Genomic DNA, 18,524 nt, shown 5'->3' with positions numbered 1-18,524 from the left:
ATCTTTTGTTTCATTTATTTAAATCGGAGATTTATTTTTGAAATTAAAAAATTTTGATAACCTAGGTACTTAGTTGCATTTAAATCTTTGTAACATCTGCCTTCGTAATAAACCAATTTTAATATATTTTTGTCGCTTTGGAACAATACAAAAAATCTACGAAATGCCAATTATGCCGATTTGGTAGGCGCAATCATGTGGTAGAAGTCATTTTTAATGAAAAGGCTACATCTAAAGTCATCTAAAAGCTCCGACCTCAATCCGATTGAAAATTTGTGCACAATCCTGAAGTGGCGGTTGGGACAATGTTTCAACATGAAATAATGAAGAATTGGTGTAAAATATGCTATATCGTGTAAAAAGTGATTTACATATGGGGAATTTTATGTCAAGTAACCCAACTCAAAAAATCGATTTTGACGAAATTTGCACTAATGTTAGTACTATTGGATAGTAGGTCATCACACAAATTTTCAGCTCTATCGGTTAAGAACTGCCGGAATTAGAGCGGGTCAAATTTTGGTCATTCAGGATTTTATTCAAATGAGTATAACTTTTCCCCTATTGGTCCTAGTAAAAGTTGCAGAAGGAGTTCAGTTAGCAATTTCTTCATTCTTTCCAAAACATTTTTTTAATTTTTGAAAATTTAAAAAATTTTTTCTTTATATTTTTTTTTTCATCCAAATCGGAAGACATCGATTTTTAAAGTTGGGTCACTTGACACGAAATTCCCTATATGTATGTAATAAAGGACTTTGGCCCAATTTTTGCCCCAGTCCCCATCTAAATCCTATTTCAAAAAGCCAGATTTTTAGCTTTTAGCTCATAACTACGTCAAATATACTACTATCTTTCCAAAATTCGGCACAACTGTGTCATATAACACTGCTAATTTTCCTGCCAATTAATTTTACAAGGATTGGACCAATTTTTTCCATAATATAATTCCTATTTCAAATAGCCAGATTTTATACCCTACAACACTATAGCAGAGAGGGTACTGTTCGTTTGTGCTGATGTTTGTAACACTCAAAACATTTGTCCTACTTAAATTATACCAGTCGTTCTGAATCACTTTTTGTGATATCTGATTTTAATAAAATTTGGTGGGAATATGAAATTTTCTGTAAAAGTTGTAATTAATAACATAAAGCATAACAAGCGAGATATACATAGACAAAAAATGTATGACCATTGACCTATAATATATCGCTTTGAGCACTAGTGACTTTTAGTCCCATAATAAGTACTTCGAGACAAAGCCCTGAGTAAACATTTATTTAGCTATCTAACATTTCAGTATAAACATTTTTCCAAAAATTAAAATATTCCAGAATTTCGTTGTGTGAATTTAGAAAATATTTTCTAATAATAGATTTTTATCAGTGTAATTATCTATGAGTTTTTATTTTATATTTTATCCTATTATTTTATGTTTTGAAAAGAATCTTAATTTTTTGTTCAAAATCTTCTATTGTTATAATTGTACAAAGTTTGTATTCTTTTTTAATTAAATTTCTTTTCAGAGTTTGATATTAACTATTAACCTTATTTTTTGTCTTGTTTGGGTTTTATGTTCAAAACTTTGTTAGTTTTTATCTTTATGATGTGATTGTTTAAAGTCTTTATTGAGAATATAATATTTTTGTTGGTTTTTAAGATGATTATCATAATTTTTATAAATCATATTAAAAAAATATGAATATCATTCATTATTTCTTGTAGATTTAGTGCTAAATTTAATTACTTTCTTTTTTACAAATTTTATAAATTTAATTATTGTGCAATAACATTTTGACCAAAAACTCAACAGTTAAATGAATTGAGGAATGGGGGAACGAAAAGTGACGTGGCTTTCTTGCTCATTGATTTTCTCATCCTGTAGATAGATGTTTAGTTAAAAAAGATACACAAATTAAGCATATTTTTCAATGTACTAAAGTTTTAAACTGTTTTATATTGAAAGAGTTTTCATTGGATTCAGATTTCATAGTATTTCAAATATTTAAGTATATGATTTTCGTAATTCTTCTTTTACAAAATCAATTATCACACACTGCTATTAATTTATACATAGTATACGGTGAAAATACAAATTATAGTAAAATTTATGATAAAAACATTGCGTTTTTTTATATTAATACATTCATACACATACATTTGTATGTATGTATAAATCTATATATTTAACTAAATTTATATATAACTAAATTTAGTTATTTCATAAATTAGAAAGAGAGTATTCATAACAATTTGCGCATGACGGATAAAGAGTGCGAAGAAATTCAACAACTGTAACGATTTTACCGGTTGCCATCCATCATCATACCAAAAGTTCTTAATTAACTCACCACACTTTCTACTACATAAAAACAAAAACATACGCTTAAAAATTTTTTGATTTTAGTGAATTCTAGTCAAAAATAAGAATTATTTCTTAAAATCATTGCTAATTGATTTGTTTATTTTAATGTTAAACCTTAAACTGAAACACTTTGTCTTAATATCCTATAAATATGACAATCAAAGCTATCGATGACTCATACATACATATGTATGTATGTATGTATCTAAATATCTGTGGTACAGTACATTATTTGCCTCCACATAAAGAGGGTGCTAATATTTGTAATAACGCACTACATAAAAAAAGTACCTAAACAAAAGCATAATAAGGTTGCATAATACTGAAAACAAAAACAACGAAATCCTTTGTGGTTTTGTGCAAAACAAAAACGAAGAAAAAAAGTACCCAAAAAGGATACCAATGACACAGTGACATTCATTGAGAGCGGCTGCCATGGAAAACAGAGAACATTCGTTTTCTATAAAAAATAAACAAACTTCAGCAGTGCTTTTCCAACTTTATGACTTTACAAGGCAACGAGTAATAAATGTAGAAAAATTCTTATAAATACACACTTACAGGGAAGTGACACTTTCTTAAAGTTCTTAAATTCTTCAAAAAGGGCGTTTATATCTGGAATGTCAATTTTTATATAATTGAATATGTTTATTTAGAAATTTATAAGGATCTATGGTTCATATAAACGTTCAAAAGCCTAGCAGACTGTGCAATCTCTGCATTTTCGAATTTACATTGAATTTGTCACAAATTGTATGGGATTTCACTTCCACAACACTTATATCGCCTATTTGAACTGATCATTTAAAACTAAATTTTCTTTTCTAAATAATACAGATAGCCATTTGTGCATAATATTAATAAAATACATTTAGAAATGTATATATTTACTAGGAAATTTATTTTTTATTAATAGGGAAACCTATTCGAGGACATTCCATTGAACATTTTTAAAGATTGTAATCATATAATTATATATATATATAATATAAAATCATTTGCCACTACTACTGCACTAAACCAAAATGAAATGAATTTAAAAAATAATCTAATAAAATAATTTGTCTGGGTTTTGTCCATCGATAATTTTAATGTTTATTTTTTTTTTTTTGCAATTTTTCAAGTGCATGAAAATTTCAAGTGGAATTTAAAATAGTTCATTCAGGTTTAACAATCTTTGAAATATGTATATTCATTAGTTGGCTACATAGTCTGGAAAAAATACATGATTATTGAAATTCAATTAATTCGAAAACCATACTTATACTTGCTATTTCAGTTTTAAAATAAAACTTTATAAACTCTTTTGGATATTAATAGATCGGCTGAACTTTCATTATAAATACGAACTTTTTACTTTGAAAAAAGTCATAAATAACATGATTACAAAAGTGATCAATTGATTCAATAATAGAGTTTTATTGAAACAGTTTATAAAAATACAAAAGCGTGGGTGTTAGATTGTTTAACATTTATTAAATATTCCAATTATGTTTAATCTTAATCATTAAAATTGACTTAAAAGTGTTTTTTTTTAAGATTTTGAAATTTGTAATCTTTCAATCATTTATACGAATACTTATTATTGTTATTATTCATTGTTATTTATGAATAAATGAATGATTAATTTTTAGTTACAATTATTTCAAACATTTAACTCGTTTTTAAACGAATTTCTTTTTAATTTTAAATAAGGTGTTAATAACTGATTTCTTATCTATATTGACGTTTAAAATTTTTTAAGTTGTATTTGCAACTGTTTGTCTCGTAACCAGCTGGATTTTTATGTTCATCATTATAATTTTACAAATTATTGTGGCCGTTTTTATACGTTTCCTAAAGTGGCAGTTATTTTAAGCCTGGATTAGAAAAGTTAAGTTAAACTTGCATTTGCCAACACCAACGTGCTTTATTCAGCATTGTATCGATGAATATTGGAAACCATATTATGATGATTTCTTTTAAAAAATGTGGTATTAAGCTAAATTAGTACACATTTCGTTTTATTGCTATTTAAATAGTTTATAAAAGTTCAAAATAAATGTAATATGCATTTCTATTTTGAAACTACATTTATAATAATTTAAGAGTGTTAATAAATGTTACAAATTATGTTCTGTGTCGTAGACAGAAATTTATCGATTATTTAAAATTCAGTTCTATACTTTTTCAAATGTAAAAATGTTTATTATTAATCGAGATGTGAAATGTTTATATTAACGAAAATGTGAGCCATTTTTACATGTTTTATCATACAGATGTTTTATAGTTACAACATTAAACATTACAACCTATAATTTTCTCTTTAAAATGTTATAAAAATGCCAACTACGAAACTTTGAAATGAATTTACTGAAACGGTTTAATTAATCCATATTTATGTATTTTTTACCTTATAAAAGTTAAATCAACACAATTTAGGCTAAAGTAAATACTTTGAGAGTAAATTAAAGTGAAGCAAAAAAAATACATTTCTAAACACTTTGAAACAAACAATCCACTTTACAAAGAAATAAATAAATCATGAGTGACTGAGTGAGTTGTGCTACGTCGAATAAATGTTACGAATACAATGCATACAGTAAGAAAAATTCATCATTGTGCCTAAATGTATGAATGAATAAATGCATGATGCATGCATGTGCATCAGGTACAATGAACATTAATCAGCCTAAAGCAAAGTAGCAAGTATATACATATTTATCTACAATATATACATATATCTACAATATACATATATACTACATACTATTTTAAAGGCATTAGTATGTAGTGTAGTAAGTATTCGTATTAACTCTTTTATTTTTGAGGAAAATAACAAATTTATGGCGCCAATTGTGGCTTCTTTTAGTTAATTTTGCTTTAGCAGTAGATCGTCGTAATCGTGATGCACTACTAATATGCATGTGCAGCGAAGCATCAATGTTTCTTTCATTTAACAAAAAACACATTTTTTTGCAATAAAAACCGTTAAATATTTCGAAGATTTTGAATCTCATGCACAAACAAGTGTTTTTCGTAATTTTCATTACTGCACATTCAAATGTTTCTCTCTCCCATAAGATCTCTTTGTAAGATCCCAAGCTTATTTTGTTTCCATTTATGGCTGTTGTGAGGGGGTGCCTTCATCTTAGTGTCTGATGTGTAAATATGTAGCATTGAACTTGAAAATCTTTTATGTTGAATCTATCATGGCCACTCTAAATATGCATTCATTCATTCATTGATTCAGTTTTGTGTAGTTTGCTTTTCCGTTATGTTTGCATTCTAGATTGTTAGTGTAAAATGATTACAGCGGGTAATCGATTAATTAAAATTCTCTTGGGGTTTCTTTTTCACCATTTCCACATGTATCTTGACGCTAACAAGTTTTTTATTTTTTTTTATTTTTTTCTTTACAAATTTATGACTTAAAATAAATAAATAAATAAATAAATAAATAAATATGTAACTTCAATTACATATTTTACTTTTTAATAACTGCATCTAAAATAATACATATGTATGTATGTATATTATATAGTTTTTAGATAAAGATAAAAGACGATAAATATGTGTACGAACTATAAACTTTTTTGAAGAAAAAAACTATTTTGTCTTGTATGGGAAACTGTGTGATATCAATTTCAAAATTTATCTTACACTTGAAACATTTATATTTTATACAAGTGTGTATTTTTATTTTAATTCTGCCTCTTGGTTTCATAATTGGAGTGCAAAAAAGTAATAGCGTTCCATATTTTAGCAGCAACTTGCAATAATAACATTTTGCTACCAGTATAAATTAAAACTAAATGTATCATATTACTTTTATGAGTCTGTGGTGTTTTAATAAAATGCTCGTTGTTTTATGTATTTATTCAATTAAAGTTTTTCTAAGCCATGAAGATTGCCATGTTTTGACAAAAACCTCCATAGACATCATATTTCTTACAAAACGAATGAAAAGAAAAATAAATCTCATTTCATCTTTCTTTTTTTATTTACAACAAATGTCAAGACCTTTATTTAGTTCAAAGACATTTGTATTTATTGAACTTTATGACATGTTTTCTTTTTATATTGGTGGTGACTCGGTGGCAACCTTGTTGTTCACTTGTTTATTGTTGTTTGTCTGTCGTCTGTTAGTTTTCGTAATGATCCCATCCATGCACAGTGTTTAACTAATTGCTTCTTCATTGAGTTTGACTTCATCGACGTTGATGTCGTCTTCGTTGTCGTCGCAGTCATCATGCCTTTTAGTTTGTTGTTGCAGTTCCAAACTCATACACGTTGTAGTAAATATTTTTCGCTGTAGTTGTTGTCGTCGATCCTTTGTTGTTCAATTGTTTAATTAATGTATGGCAGCAATTTTTTATTTGCTGTTTTGATGTTTGTGATAACAACGACAACAGCAACAATAGGAATACATATCAACAACTTTGTATGATTGTAGTCACAGTTGTTTTACAAAGTATCTAATCTTTAATTACGATTAATGAATGTGTTTAGAAAGCTTCTATCGTTTTATTCGAAAGGTCTAACTTGCAACTGGGAGGCATGAACAATTGTGAATAAGGAGTTAGGAATTGTTATCATTTGTGCATATCTATCGATGTTATGGATACATTGAATTTATATTTTTTTTAATAAGATCAGTGAATGTTGTTTCAAAGAGCAATAGTTTATGAAGGTCAGATTTAAGAGTTAAATGTTTACATGAATAATTGGATGTACATATTTTATTTATAAACAAGTGAGAATATATAGTTTGTAATAGCGGATCAAATGATACCCTATGTATATTAAAAATTTGGATTATTTTTAATAATAAACTATTGAAGTAGTTTTTACCTTTATTCAGAAATATTTTAACAATTTGTTGACTAAAAAAAACGATTTTAAGGAAGAGAGGTTATATGGGGGAAAGGGGAAAAATGACCCTATCCTTATAAATTTTGATAGAGAAATTTACGTTGACATTAAAGATATTTATGCTAATTTGTTTGTAATACTTACAGTTGTATAGGGGCTAGGTGAAATAATGGACCGATTTTAATCATTTTCAATAGGTTTTGTTCTTGGACAAACCCAATAAAAGGTGGCGTAGGATAAAAGTATACAAAATATCCCAGCAAGAACCTAGTAATAACTTGTACTTACTCAACTACTTATTTTTCAATGACAACTGCATACCATTACTGCATTACTTATAAGGAGTCTAGTGGGATGAATTGCAATATCTAAAGGTTCGGAAATTATTGATATATGAATGTATGTTTTAAAGATGTGTTGATAATTGTAGAATATATGGAATAAATGCAATTATTTATTGGTTGGTTTTAAATACATTTCTCATCATACAAAAGCATTATTTATGAATGAAAATGTTACACATATATGGAATTTATTCCATAAAAAATTCATTCAAATTACGACACAAAGAAAATTTCCCAGTGAATTGAAATGACTTTTATTAATGATTTTCCTAAAACCCATTCTAAGACAAGGCAACCGTTTCGAAACTGTGAAAAGTTAATGTTATTTATGCTTATTTCGGTAACCGTATTTTAGCGGCAATGATATTTAAGCTTATTTCGGCACAGGCATTATACGGACACGGTATTGAGCTGAATCTTAAAATTTTTTTTCCTTTACGACTGACATGAAATTTTTCATATTAAACAATAATGTTTTTTTTTGGTTAATTAATCTGAAAATTTATTTAAGGGGTGCCGATATCCAATATTGATTTTTTTCTCTTTATTATATTATTATACATATGTACATATTTTTAAAAGTATATGTATGTGCTGTATGATCTTTTATTTATTTTGTAGTCAATTTGTTTGCTGGGTTACATCATTTCTTCATGAATGTTGATCGTTTGTTTTCTACTAACAATAGAAAAAAGTCTGAACTTTTTAGCATACATTGACCAACATGACGTCATTGCATTTTAGTATGGTGGTGAACAAATTAAAAATTCTATGTTTTTTTTACAAACAACAAGTGCCTTTTCAAAAGAAAATCAAAAAATTAACGCACAAAAAATTGTTTTGCGCAATTTATGGACTTGAGAGAATTCACCAACATGTTGATGCCCTAAAATACAGAGAAATTAATCATAAATGTTTACAATTTGTTTTTACATAAAAAACAACCAAAAATTTCCCCATTATGGTTAAAGTTGGGAGTGTTTTATATGATTTTTTTGGCTGTTAATTGGCCCCCCAAACAATCACTAGACAGATATTAGATGAAAGAATATAGTAATATAAGTTCCTAAAGAGGGATGGAAATTCGTTTAAAAAATACGTTATTTTGAAAATAATTTTAGCTTTAAAAATATTATTTTTCGTTTGGCAGACGATCACCCCAAAATAACGAATTGCTATTATTGTGTTGCCTTTTGCAATTTGTTCAATATGTATTTCTTTCAATGTGGATGTTGTTTGCGAGTGTGCCCAGTTTGCGCTGTTTTTTTTTGGGCACCGTAAGATAGATACAGACAACCCAAACAACAATCAAGAAACATGTACTGCTCCTCGTATGTGTCCACATCAAGTGTATGTGATCGTACTGATGTGGTGAAATAAAAAATTTAAAAAATAAATAATAAAAATTAAAACGTCCACTAACTAATCAGTGGTGTACAAGATATTGTCGTGGTTACAATTAAAGACGCGCGCGAGATGATGACGAAGATGACAAATCATTTAAATATATTTTAGTTTTTGTTGCTTTGGTATTTCTTTTTTTATATATTCTCGCAAAATTTATAAACGAGTGACGCATCTAATTTAATGTGATTTAAAATGATTGCATTCGCTACAACAACCACAAAAAGATGAAGATGAATTAGAAAAATTAATAGTGCAAACAGCAAAAAAGATAGAAATAAAGTGGAAGTGTAATAAAATATTAATTATTTTTTAAAAAGTAATAAATCGATGTTGTCTGATTAAAACGAAATTAGATATGTGTCTAGTGCATAAAATAAGCCATTTACAAATGATTTAATTATTATCTCAGCCACAAATTTATTTTCGTTGTGATATAGAAGATAATTAATTCTCTTACTGCCATTTTCACCACCTGCAGTTATAGCTTAACTGGTAGTTATTCTTCCAGTTAAGACAATTTCTGTATGAGAACTGTCAATATATCTTAAAGTTAAAAAATAACTAGACATTGAAAAAAGGGTTAATATTATAATTACAGTATATAGATATGTCGCATATTGACTATTTTTTGTTTATATCTAAAATGTTAATAATTTACATCAAAATAAAATTATAAAAAAGTGTTTACTGTCAAAATATTAAGAATTCAAAACAAAAATTTAAAAATTACAAAGCCAAATCAATACTTTTAAATTTTTTATCACTAATCCTTGGAAAACTTTGGCTGATACAAAAAGTTCAATTATAATTTATCTAAACATCTTCCAATAGTAGTTGGAAGTCTTAAAAATTGGCATAACTTACAGAGTTCACAAGATATTTAATTAGTAGACTTGTGATATACTGCTAAAAAGTTCGATATCTAGAAAATTACTAAAGTATAAACGAAATTCATCTTAAAACATGGAAATATGTTTAAGATTCTAATTACTTTCTACACAGTATGCATCAAAAACACCAACGTTTTTGCCAAAACTCACATACAAATCACAAGTTTCAAAAGAAATTTCTATCGTTACGTTGTGATGAACAACCTAAATTAAATTATTACAATGTTATTTGCAATACAAGGAACGGAGCTTTTCATCAATTGGATGATATAAGCGTCAGTTCAGGAACACGTAAAAACTGCGCATTTGCATGGAAACGCAAACTTCGGCAGAGATGTCAACGAAATTTTTTATGTCATTTTCATGACAGTGAAAATGGAATTGCCTTGTCTACATCAGAAAGAGTATTTACCGTAAAATCTCTATTATATTATAGCAATGTTAAAAAATGCCAAAAACCTCTGGAATTATTAAATTGTTTAATAAACAACAATTTTATGACTTCCAAAGAATCGCACACGTTTAATAAAACCAAAGATGCGGAAGTGCTTTTAAGTTTGAACATCACAACACCGGATGAAGAACATAAATCCGAATGCCCAAATGAAAATCAACATTGGATTAAGTTTAACACCTTCTGTTCCGATTTAGGTGAAGGTGGTAAGTTTTATATTCTACATAATTTTAATAAATATTTCTAATAAATCATTAAATACGTAAATATTAAAATTTTCCACATGTTGGTCGGTTTTTTCTCCTAATTTATTTGATGTGTTCAAATTTATAGTTTTTATTTTACGATTTTTTTTTTTTCTAAATTGTTTACATTATAAATTTGTAATTTAAACGTGTGCCAATTTATTTTTAGTATGTAGTATTTTTATTTATTATTTACTAAAATTGTTTTTATTTAAGTATTCGATTCGTAAATATTGTGTTTTTGTTTGTTTTTAATTCTCGTATTATAGACTTCCCCTCAAGAAATTGTGTATTTTTCTCACACCTACGGATTTATTTGTTTTTTTTTTTAATGTTGACCTTGACTTGAGGAAATTTTTTTCAATACATTACGAATAATGTTTGTTTTTCATTTTGGCTTTTCTTAATATATGTATATTATCTACACGCGTGTAAAAAATGTTAGTATATCCGGCTAAGAAAATGATGTGGAACGTATATATTCATAGTTTGTATGATGGACAGTCGTTTAATTTTCTGAAAGCATGAAATTTGAGTTTGAACTTCAAAATTTTAATCTTTGAAAAATATTATTTTTTCTAAATAATTAGTAGGTTCCTTATTTATAATTTATATAAAAAATATAAAACTTTTATTTCATGTTTTGTAATGAAAGCGAAATATTATTTTACGTTTTTTAATACCAAATGATATTGCTAGAATCTTTTCCAAACTTTAAATATTGAAGTAGGTGACGGATTTGTCTAGTCTCAACATTCAATCACAATTAAAATCAATTGCATTAACAATACTTTACTATAGAGTATTGTTTATTCGACCTTGCCTTTACAATATAAAAAAATATACATATATGTATATGTATGTTTTATTTTATTTAGTTGATTTTTAAAACAATTTTTCATATGTATGTAATGTGCAATATATTTTTTCATAATTTTATTTTAATAATGTTGACGTCACTGTCTGCTTTTGTACTTTTTTGTTATGAAGAAAAAACTGCTTATGCCCAGATATCTTTCGAAACAAAAAATTTTGCTAATTTGAATCTTAAAAGAAAAATTAATAATATAGAAAAACTTTGTGTAGGCTTTTTTGAAAATATATACTTCATCATTTAAAAAAAAAAAACAAAAATTAATCTTAGCAATATTTTTTAATGGAACATGGCTGTTTTCTTATGTTGATGTACTATGTATATGTATGATTTAGTTGGTAAAAATACAGCGTTGGACAAATAATAGAAACGGATTTTTTAGGTCGAATGAATTTTCCCAAATACTATCCATTAGATTTTTATGATTTATAAAAGCCATTTAATTCTACATTTATTTGATAACAATGTTTCAAATATCGAACAATATTTCAATACATACATACATACATATATGGTAATTTAATTTGTTCTTAGAGTGTAAAAGGGGACGAAAATGTAAAATTGTTTGAAATCTGTAAATTTATCTAAAACTTGTATGGCCTTAAATTTCTAAATACTAATTTTACAGAAAATTTAATATTCTTAGGTAATTTATTTCATTGTATTTTTAATTTATTTGTACATATGTACATGTCACTTGAAACGCAAACGGCCCTAACTAACCAAAAATTCAAAATCGATTTTATTGCAGATTCTAATGTATTTCATCAAAACAAATGTCCACAAAATAAATTAGTCTCCTCCGACCAAAATTAGCGATTTTATTGACAAAAAACAAAAGGCCCTATCTACGAAAACATTTAAATATTAAAGATAAAAAGTCCAATTTATCCATTTTTATGTACACCAATATCAACTATCATAACAAATAATACGTTTCACCATTAAACAATTTGCTTCATAAACCGTTTATAAAATAAACATTTGTTTTTGTATAATATGATGAAAGAATTTAATTTTTAATACGAATTTTAAAAAAACAATCCAAATAACGGATGAAAGTAAACTTTAATATGTACTTATTTTTTTCCATCACTGTATGTATAACAAAAGAATTAATTAATTAATTTTTATTATGTTTCCATGAAAAGCTTTTAATATACATACATATGTATATAGTTACTTACCAGTACATATTTTAACACAAATAATAAAAAAATAAATTAGGAGAATGACCAAATTTCGGCTTTAGCACCACAAGTTGGATAATATTGTCACATTTTCAATAATACTTTTAGATTAAACGCCAGTAACGCATTGTATTGATACACACAGATCAAACTAATATCTAAATTACAAAGTATTAAACTAAGCTTCTAAGCCGAAATAAAAAAACTATTAATTTTAAAAAATTACCAAATGACTCCAATTTTTAACTCTTACAAAACTTACGCTTTAAATATCTCTCAATGTAAATTCCCTGTATTTACCCAAATTTTCTTATTCATTCCATATTTCCATTTATTGAAAGTACAAAATACTTGCTCATTACAGCTTGGTTTTTTGTTGACGTGTTTTTCGGTATATGGGAAAACATATGGTGGCGCGTCACAGTAAAGTGTAAAAGAAACGCTGTATAACGCGCACCATACCACCGACACACATGTTGGGCAGACACCGATATAAAGGCAAAGTGCAGAACACAGCATGTGCATTTTAGCATAGTGATGATTGGCTGACAATTTTATCCTGTGTGATTTGGTGGACGCCGACAATGACAACGACGACAAGTTAATTTCATTGACAAATTTTAACACACCTGAGTATCTAAAATATCAATGAGTGCAAATATGACATGTTGTTGCACAGCGACCACCGGTCGTGGAATTCTCGTTGGACAGTAGAAATTCCAAAACCAATTAGGAAATTTGCTCATATTGTTTGTGACAAATTAAAACATATTTACAGCAAATGTAGTGGAAAATATGAAACTATTTAGGGTATTCATTGGAAAATTAAAAAAAATATTTTTTTTGTGTCTATTTTACTTTGTGTAATTAAATCTAAATAAATTTGTATGCAAATTTTGTATGAATAAATGATGCAGTTATTTTTACTGTTTAATCAGCCGTGTTTGTATCTTGTTAATTGTTTAATTAAAATTGCACTAATAAAGCGTAATAAACTGCATGTTTTTTCTATATAATTTAAAAAGAACTTAATCAGATTGTCTGTCTTACTGAAATTCAAGTGGTTCATTGTGTTTGAGACTTGTCAGATTTTGTAATTGAAAATGTTTGCATTATGACATCATGTGTCATTTTTGGACATTTTCAATTTATTCTAAACATTTTTTTAAAATAAAGAATTAAATAGCTCTAATGAAATTGGTTTAGAAGAAATCATAGAATATGAGTAGATGTGGTCTATAGTAAATTTATTATGAATTATAGTTAAAAGAAACCAAATAGTAAATAATTATCTAGAAACAATATTTAGGTAAATTAGTTAATAATCACAACCATATTAAAAAATCCTCCTGGGGTCTTGTGACATAAAGCAGCGATTGCCTGACTGTCCAAGTAACTATAATTGAACTTCAAAACTTTAAGTCAATATGCAATTTGCATGCAGTTTTGTTTTCTATTATATTTTAATGTTTAGAATGTGTTTGGGGGTTTTTCTGCGCTTCTAGTCACATTAAAATATATTTGTTTGCTAAAAAATACAATTGTACACTTAAAAGACATGCAACCCAACCACACCTTTATCGGTTGTTGTTCATTTATAGTTTGGCAGACAGTATGGCACACATTTCTGCTTATAAACTTGCATTTGTATTTATTGGAAAAATACTAAAAATAACTCATTTGTTATGAAAAAATGTGAAAAGTATAAAGCAAATAGAAAATATTTCTTAAATTTGAAAATTTTGATTAAAACTTAAAAAGTGTTAAATTTTAACCAATTCTGTCATAATTTATAACAAGAATTGTATTAATTTAAATTAATTTAAATTAGTTTTTTGCTGTAAAATTCTTGTAAATTGCAATTTTGTTATTATAACAATTTTAAAAAATAATTAATGTAAAATATTACAAAACTAAAAAATATTGCATGTAATGCTAAGAAGTCCCACAGTTTCCTTTTACCAACTAAGTATTTCCAGCTATTATGGAATTGTGGCCAAGTAAAATTTTGAAATCTTTTTGTTAAAACAATTCAATTCTAAAACTCAGTAAGAGTATGGACCAAACAAAAAAACGCATATTAACCAGCATGGCGAAGGATTTTTAAACATTGAGAATAACTGTGTTGTCTATGGATGGATTTTCCTTAACATCCAATAGATTTTATAAAGCAAATGTTTTTAAATTGTTATTCTATTTTCAATCGATATAAATTTCATCACCAACATTAACTTAAACGATGGGTTTGTCAATGAAAATCTAACACATTCCCACAAGGATGAATGACTCAATGGGCGGTAATATAACTTTCAAATACTATACGCTCGTTGTGTAGTGAACACCATTCTCCATTTATGAAAAATTACTTGCTGTGCACTTGTGTGTCATCATACTTGCCTTCCTTTTTGCCTATAAGTTACCTGCCTAAATTTGTTGTCTAATATCAGGATATTAAACAAGTTGTTCATTAGTATACGTGACGAGAGTGTTCGAGAGAGAAAATGTATGTTGACAAAAATTCACAACAAATTATACGCTTTATTATAGCTGCCAGTAAAACATCACGTCCAACTAGTTTTGTTTTCTTTTCAATGACCATCCATCACAAGTGTATCGCTAATTGTCCTCGATGTTCATTAATGAGTTTTTCATAGTTTTGTTAATTTTGTTGAATTTTGTCAATTATTCAAGGCTAAAAATATTGCATTTATGTCGTGTGGCAATACGTTGAATCCTTAAAAATATTGAAATATTTTCAAAAACCTTCAAATCAATAATGAATTGAACTAAGGAATAACATGCAATGAACAGTTCAAAGATTTTCATTAATGATGAATGTGTAATATCTTTTTGTCTTTTAATCTTTTGAATATACACGATAAGGGCAAGGATACAGGGGATGAGAATGCAAGTTATAAATTTGCATGTGTATTTGTTAATGTTTCCATTTCACAATGATTTAACCTTATAGTTCAGATGTGTTAAGTAAATAGTAGTTTTTTTTTTAATATATTTTTAAGATCTATAATGGATTAGAATTGAATAATTTCAATGTGTAAGGAAAAACAATACGAAATTATATTTATCTTTAGTTAACTTTTTTTAATATAAATGTTTTATAAAACACAGTTTTAAAAGAAAAAATTTCGTTTTTTTTGAAGTTGTATGAATTTCAGTTTGTAAACACCTCGATTTTAATGGCGGATTTTAAATTTCATGTGACAAATTTATATAAGGAAACTGTAACCCAAGTCTCTTAACAGTTTTTAAAATATAAAATTACAAAATAAAAATACAACAAAATGTTAGTGAACTTCAACTTGCAACTACCGCATTTTTACCCATTTTTTGTGCAAATTTTATAAATATTTATGCTTCAATGCTTGATGAAAATATAATACAGCTAGTAGGCTTTAATATATGAAATTGTTTTTAATAATGAAGAGAAAAGTTTTAAAAAAAAGACTACGTTAACACTATTTTCAGTTCACTTAATAAAAATTGAACGAGTCTTAATGCGAATACCAATAATTGCTAATAAATAAAGAAAGTACTTCCCGCCTAGACATGTTGGGTGTTTGGTTCAACAATTTGACGACCAATCCAACCAACTAATTCAAGTTGTCAGGCGCTTTTTTAGAAACGAAAAACACCAAACTAAATACAGAAATGCTTAAAACATAAAATGTCACAAAAACTAACATGTTTTCCATATATGTCAGCAACAAGTATACAGCAAGCAACATCGTATTATATAGAGTTGTAAGTGTTAAATACAAATTGATGTGACTGGCAAAATCACAAAAAGTTTAGCAAAATATAAAAAAATCACCTTGATGAACAACATGAATTTAATGCAAATTCATTATTGTTTTTTGTTTATTTTTTAATATCTCGTGCTGAGTTTTTTCTTTCTATTTTCTTTGGAAATGTTAGTGATTATAAATAATGCGAATTATATTTTGCAATTTAAAGCCAACAACAAAAAGTTAAAACTTATTAATGATAGTTACAAATTAAAAAAATGTTTATTTCATTTTTTACACAAATTTCATATTTTACAACTTTCAACTTGTAACATAACTTTCCCTTAAAGTAACAACAAAAAAAAGTATTTGAATAATTTTGTTTTGATTTGTCAAAAAAGCTGGCAAAGCTTTTGATTAATGTCATCATTCTAATGATTAATTAATGAAAAAATTATATTATTATTGTGCAGCACCACTTAGTCATTACACCTTTATATGTAGTTGATTATGACCACTAAACATTAAAAATTTCATAAGCATCCTTCTGATTTGTAAATTTGTTTTTCTGTTCACAAAATTTCTGCATATTGGTAATTTCGTGTTAAGTGATAGTACGCCAGACACAAATTTTCCAAAGGAGTTTATATAGCTATTTTTTCACTGCTTCCAAAAAAAAATTATTTCACCCTTTACACTCATTTGAAAAAACCTTGTATAACCCCCTCTAAGTCAGGCAGTTCTTGACCGATAGAGCTGAAAATTTGTGTCTTTCCTACTATCCAATAGTATCACGAAATTACCCATATATAGTATATAAGTATTTAATGAAAACTTTGATTTGAAACAAATGTTGCTGGAAAAAGAGTCTTATATGTATCTTATTATAATTACTTCATTACTTCAAGCATAAATATAATTTTTTATCACGGTTTTCAGTTTAAAAGAGAAATACAATACAATATATTAACAAATCCGTTTTTTCGAATATCAAATTTAACTCTAAACTTAAATTAGATAGATGTCATAATTATAGTAAATTTCAAATAAAACGATAATAAAGATTCATTAAGTGAATCACGTTTTCTGACGAAAAATGTGAGAAAAAAACTCCAAAGTTGTATTCATAAAAGTATAAGTCAATATTTGTTTTATTTTAATAACTTTCTCTTCATCTTGTATTTGCAGATCATAATCGCATATTGAATCAAACGATTACAACACCAACAAGCAACAGTAAAGCAATTGGCAAACCGGAAACATCGTCAGCAACAACTTCCGAGCATCAGGAGAATGGTGGTAGCAATGTTGTTGTGGGCATTAATAATAACAATAACATACATGAGAAATCTACAACAGCAAGTACCAGGACAAATTCTAGAACATCATCACCGACAATACTAACAAATGCAACAAACACAACAATAATAAATAATAAAAAAACACCCGCCTCGCCAGCTGTTACAGCATCCAACAATACAATTGAAAAGGTAAACTTATAGCGTGAATAATTATGCGCCAAAAAATTGTAACAGATTTATAACTAAATACAAAATAATGTTAATTATTCCAGAAATTTCAATCAAAACTTCTAAATTCCTCTACAACATCCTCCACCACATCAGCAGGTCGCAAATTGCTATTACAAAAGCAACATCAACAATTGTCGGAGGATACAATCACCAATAATTCGTCGTTGGAATTGAATGATGAATTACAACAATTGAAAAGTCTAAATCGTCATTCTTATAATGGGTCATTGAACTATCAGACATTTGAGCAGCAGCAACAACAGCTCCATGAATTACAAAAACAAACGGAACATCAGGCAAAAAGTACTGAAGCACTAGGAGTGCTATTACAATACTTGGTCTATGATGTAAGTATTACTAAACATTAATGTGTTGTTTCTAGATAACGTGTGAGTAGTTTGAGTTAAAATTTTACTTGTATTTTGTTTTTGTTACAATAACAAAATACAAGTAAAATTTGTGCTCAAACTGCTCGATCGGTATCTAGAAACAGCACATAACACTTTTAGTACATACGTACACATTTCTATGTACTAATTTTTTTGTTTTTATACATATTTTTGTTATTATCGCTTTGTTGTTTTAAGAAATTACATATTTACTCTGATTACATGGTTTGAAGC

At 27.1% G+C, this 18,524-nt stretch overlaps 1 protein-coding gene across 2 annotated transcripts in view; it reads left to right on the top strand.

Annotated features, from left to right (window-relative positions):
• The window catches only part of LOC119607556 (serine-rich adhesin for platelets), a 120,688-nt gene that overhangs the window by 88,539 nt on the left and 13,625 nt on the right, over positions 1–18,524 (top strand). For both annotated transcript variants that reach the window (XM_037961526.1, XM_037961518.1), the window contains 2 exons: positions 17,558–17,859; positions 17,943–18,248. In XM_037961526.1, coding sequence (XP_037817454.1) covers positions 17,558–17,859; positions 17,943–18,248 — 608 coding nt within the window. The remainder of the gene's footprint in view (positions 1–17,557; positions 17,860–17,942; positions 18,249–18,524) is intronic.

This window comes from Lucilia sericata, unplaced genomic scaffold (genome assembly GCF_015586225.1).
Source record: "Lucilia sericata isolate MDLA Ls3-8-SP2 unplaced genomic scaffold, ASM1558622v1 Contig000019F_arrow, whole genome shotgun sequence".
In the NCBI taxonomy this organism is placed as follows: domain Eukaryota; kingdom Metazoa; phylum Arthropoda; class Insecta; order Diptera; family Calliphoridae; genus Lucilia; species Lucilia sericata.
The sequence above is the reverse complement of the archived record's forward strand: the minus strand, read 5'-3'. Positions and strand labels throughout refer to the sequence as shown.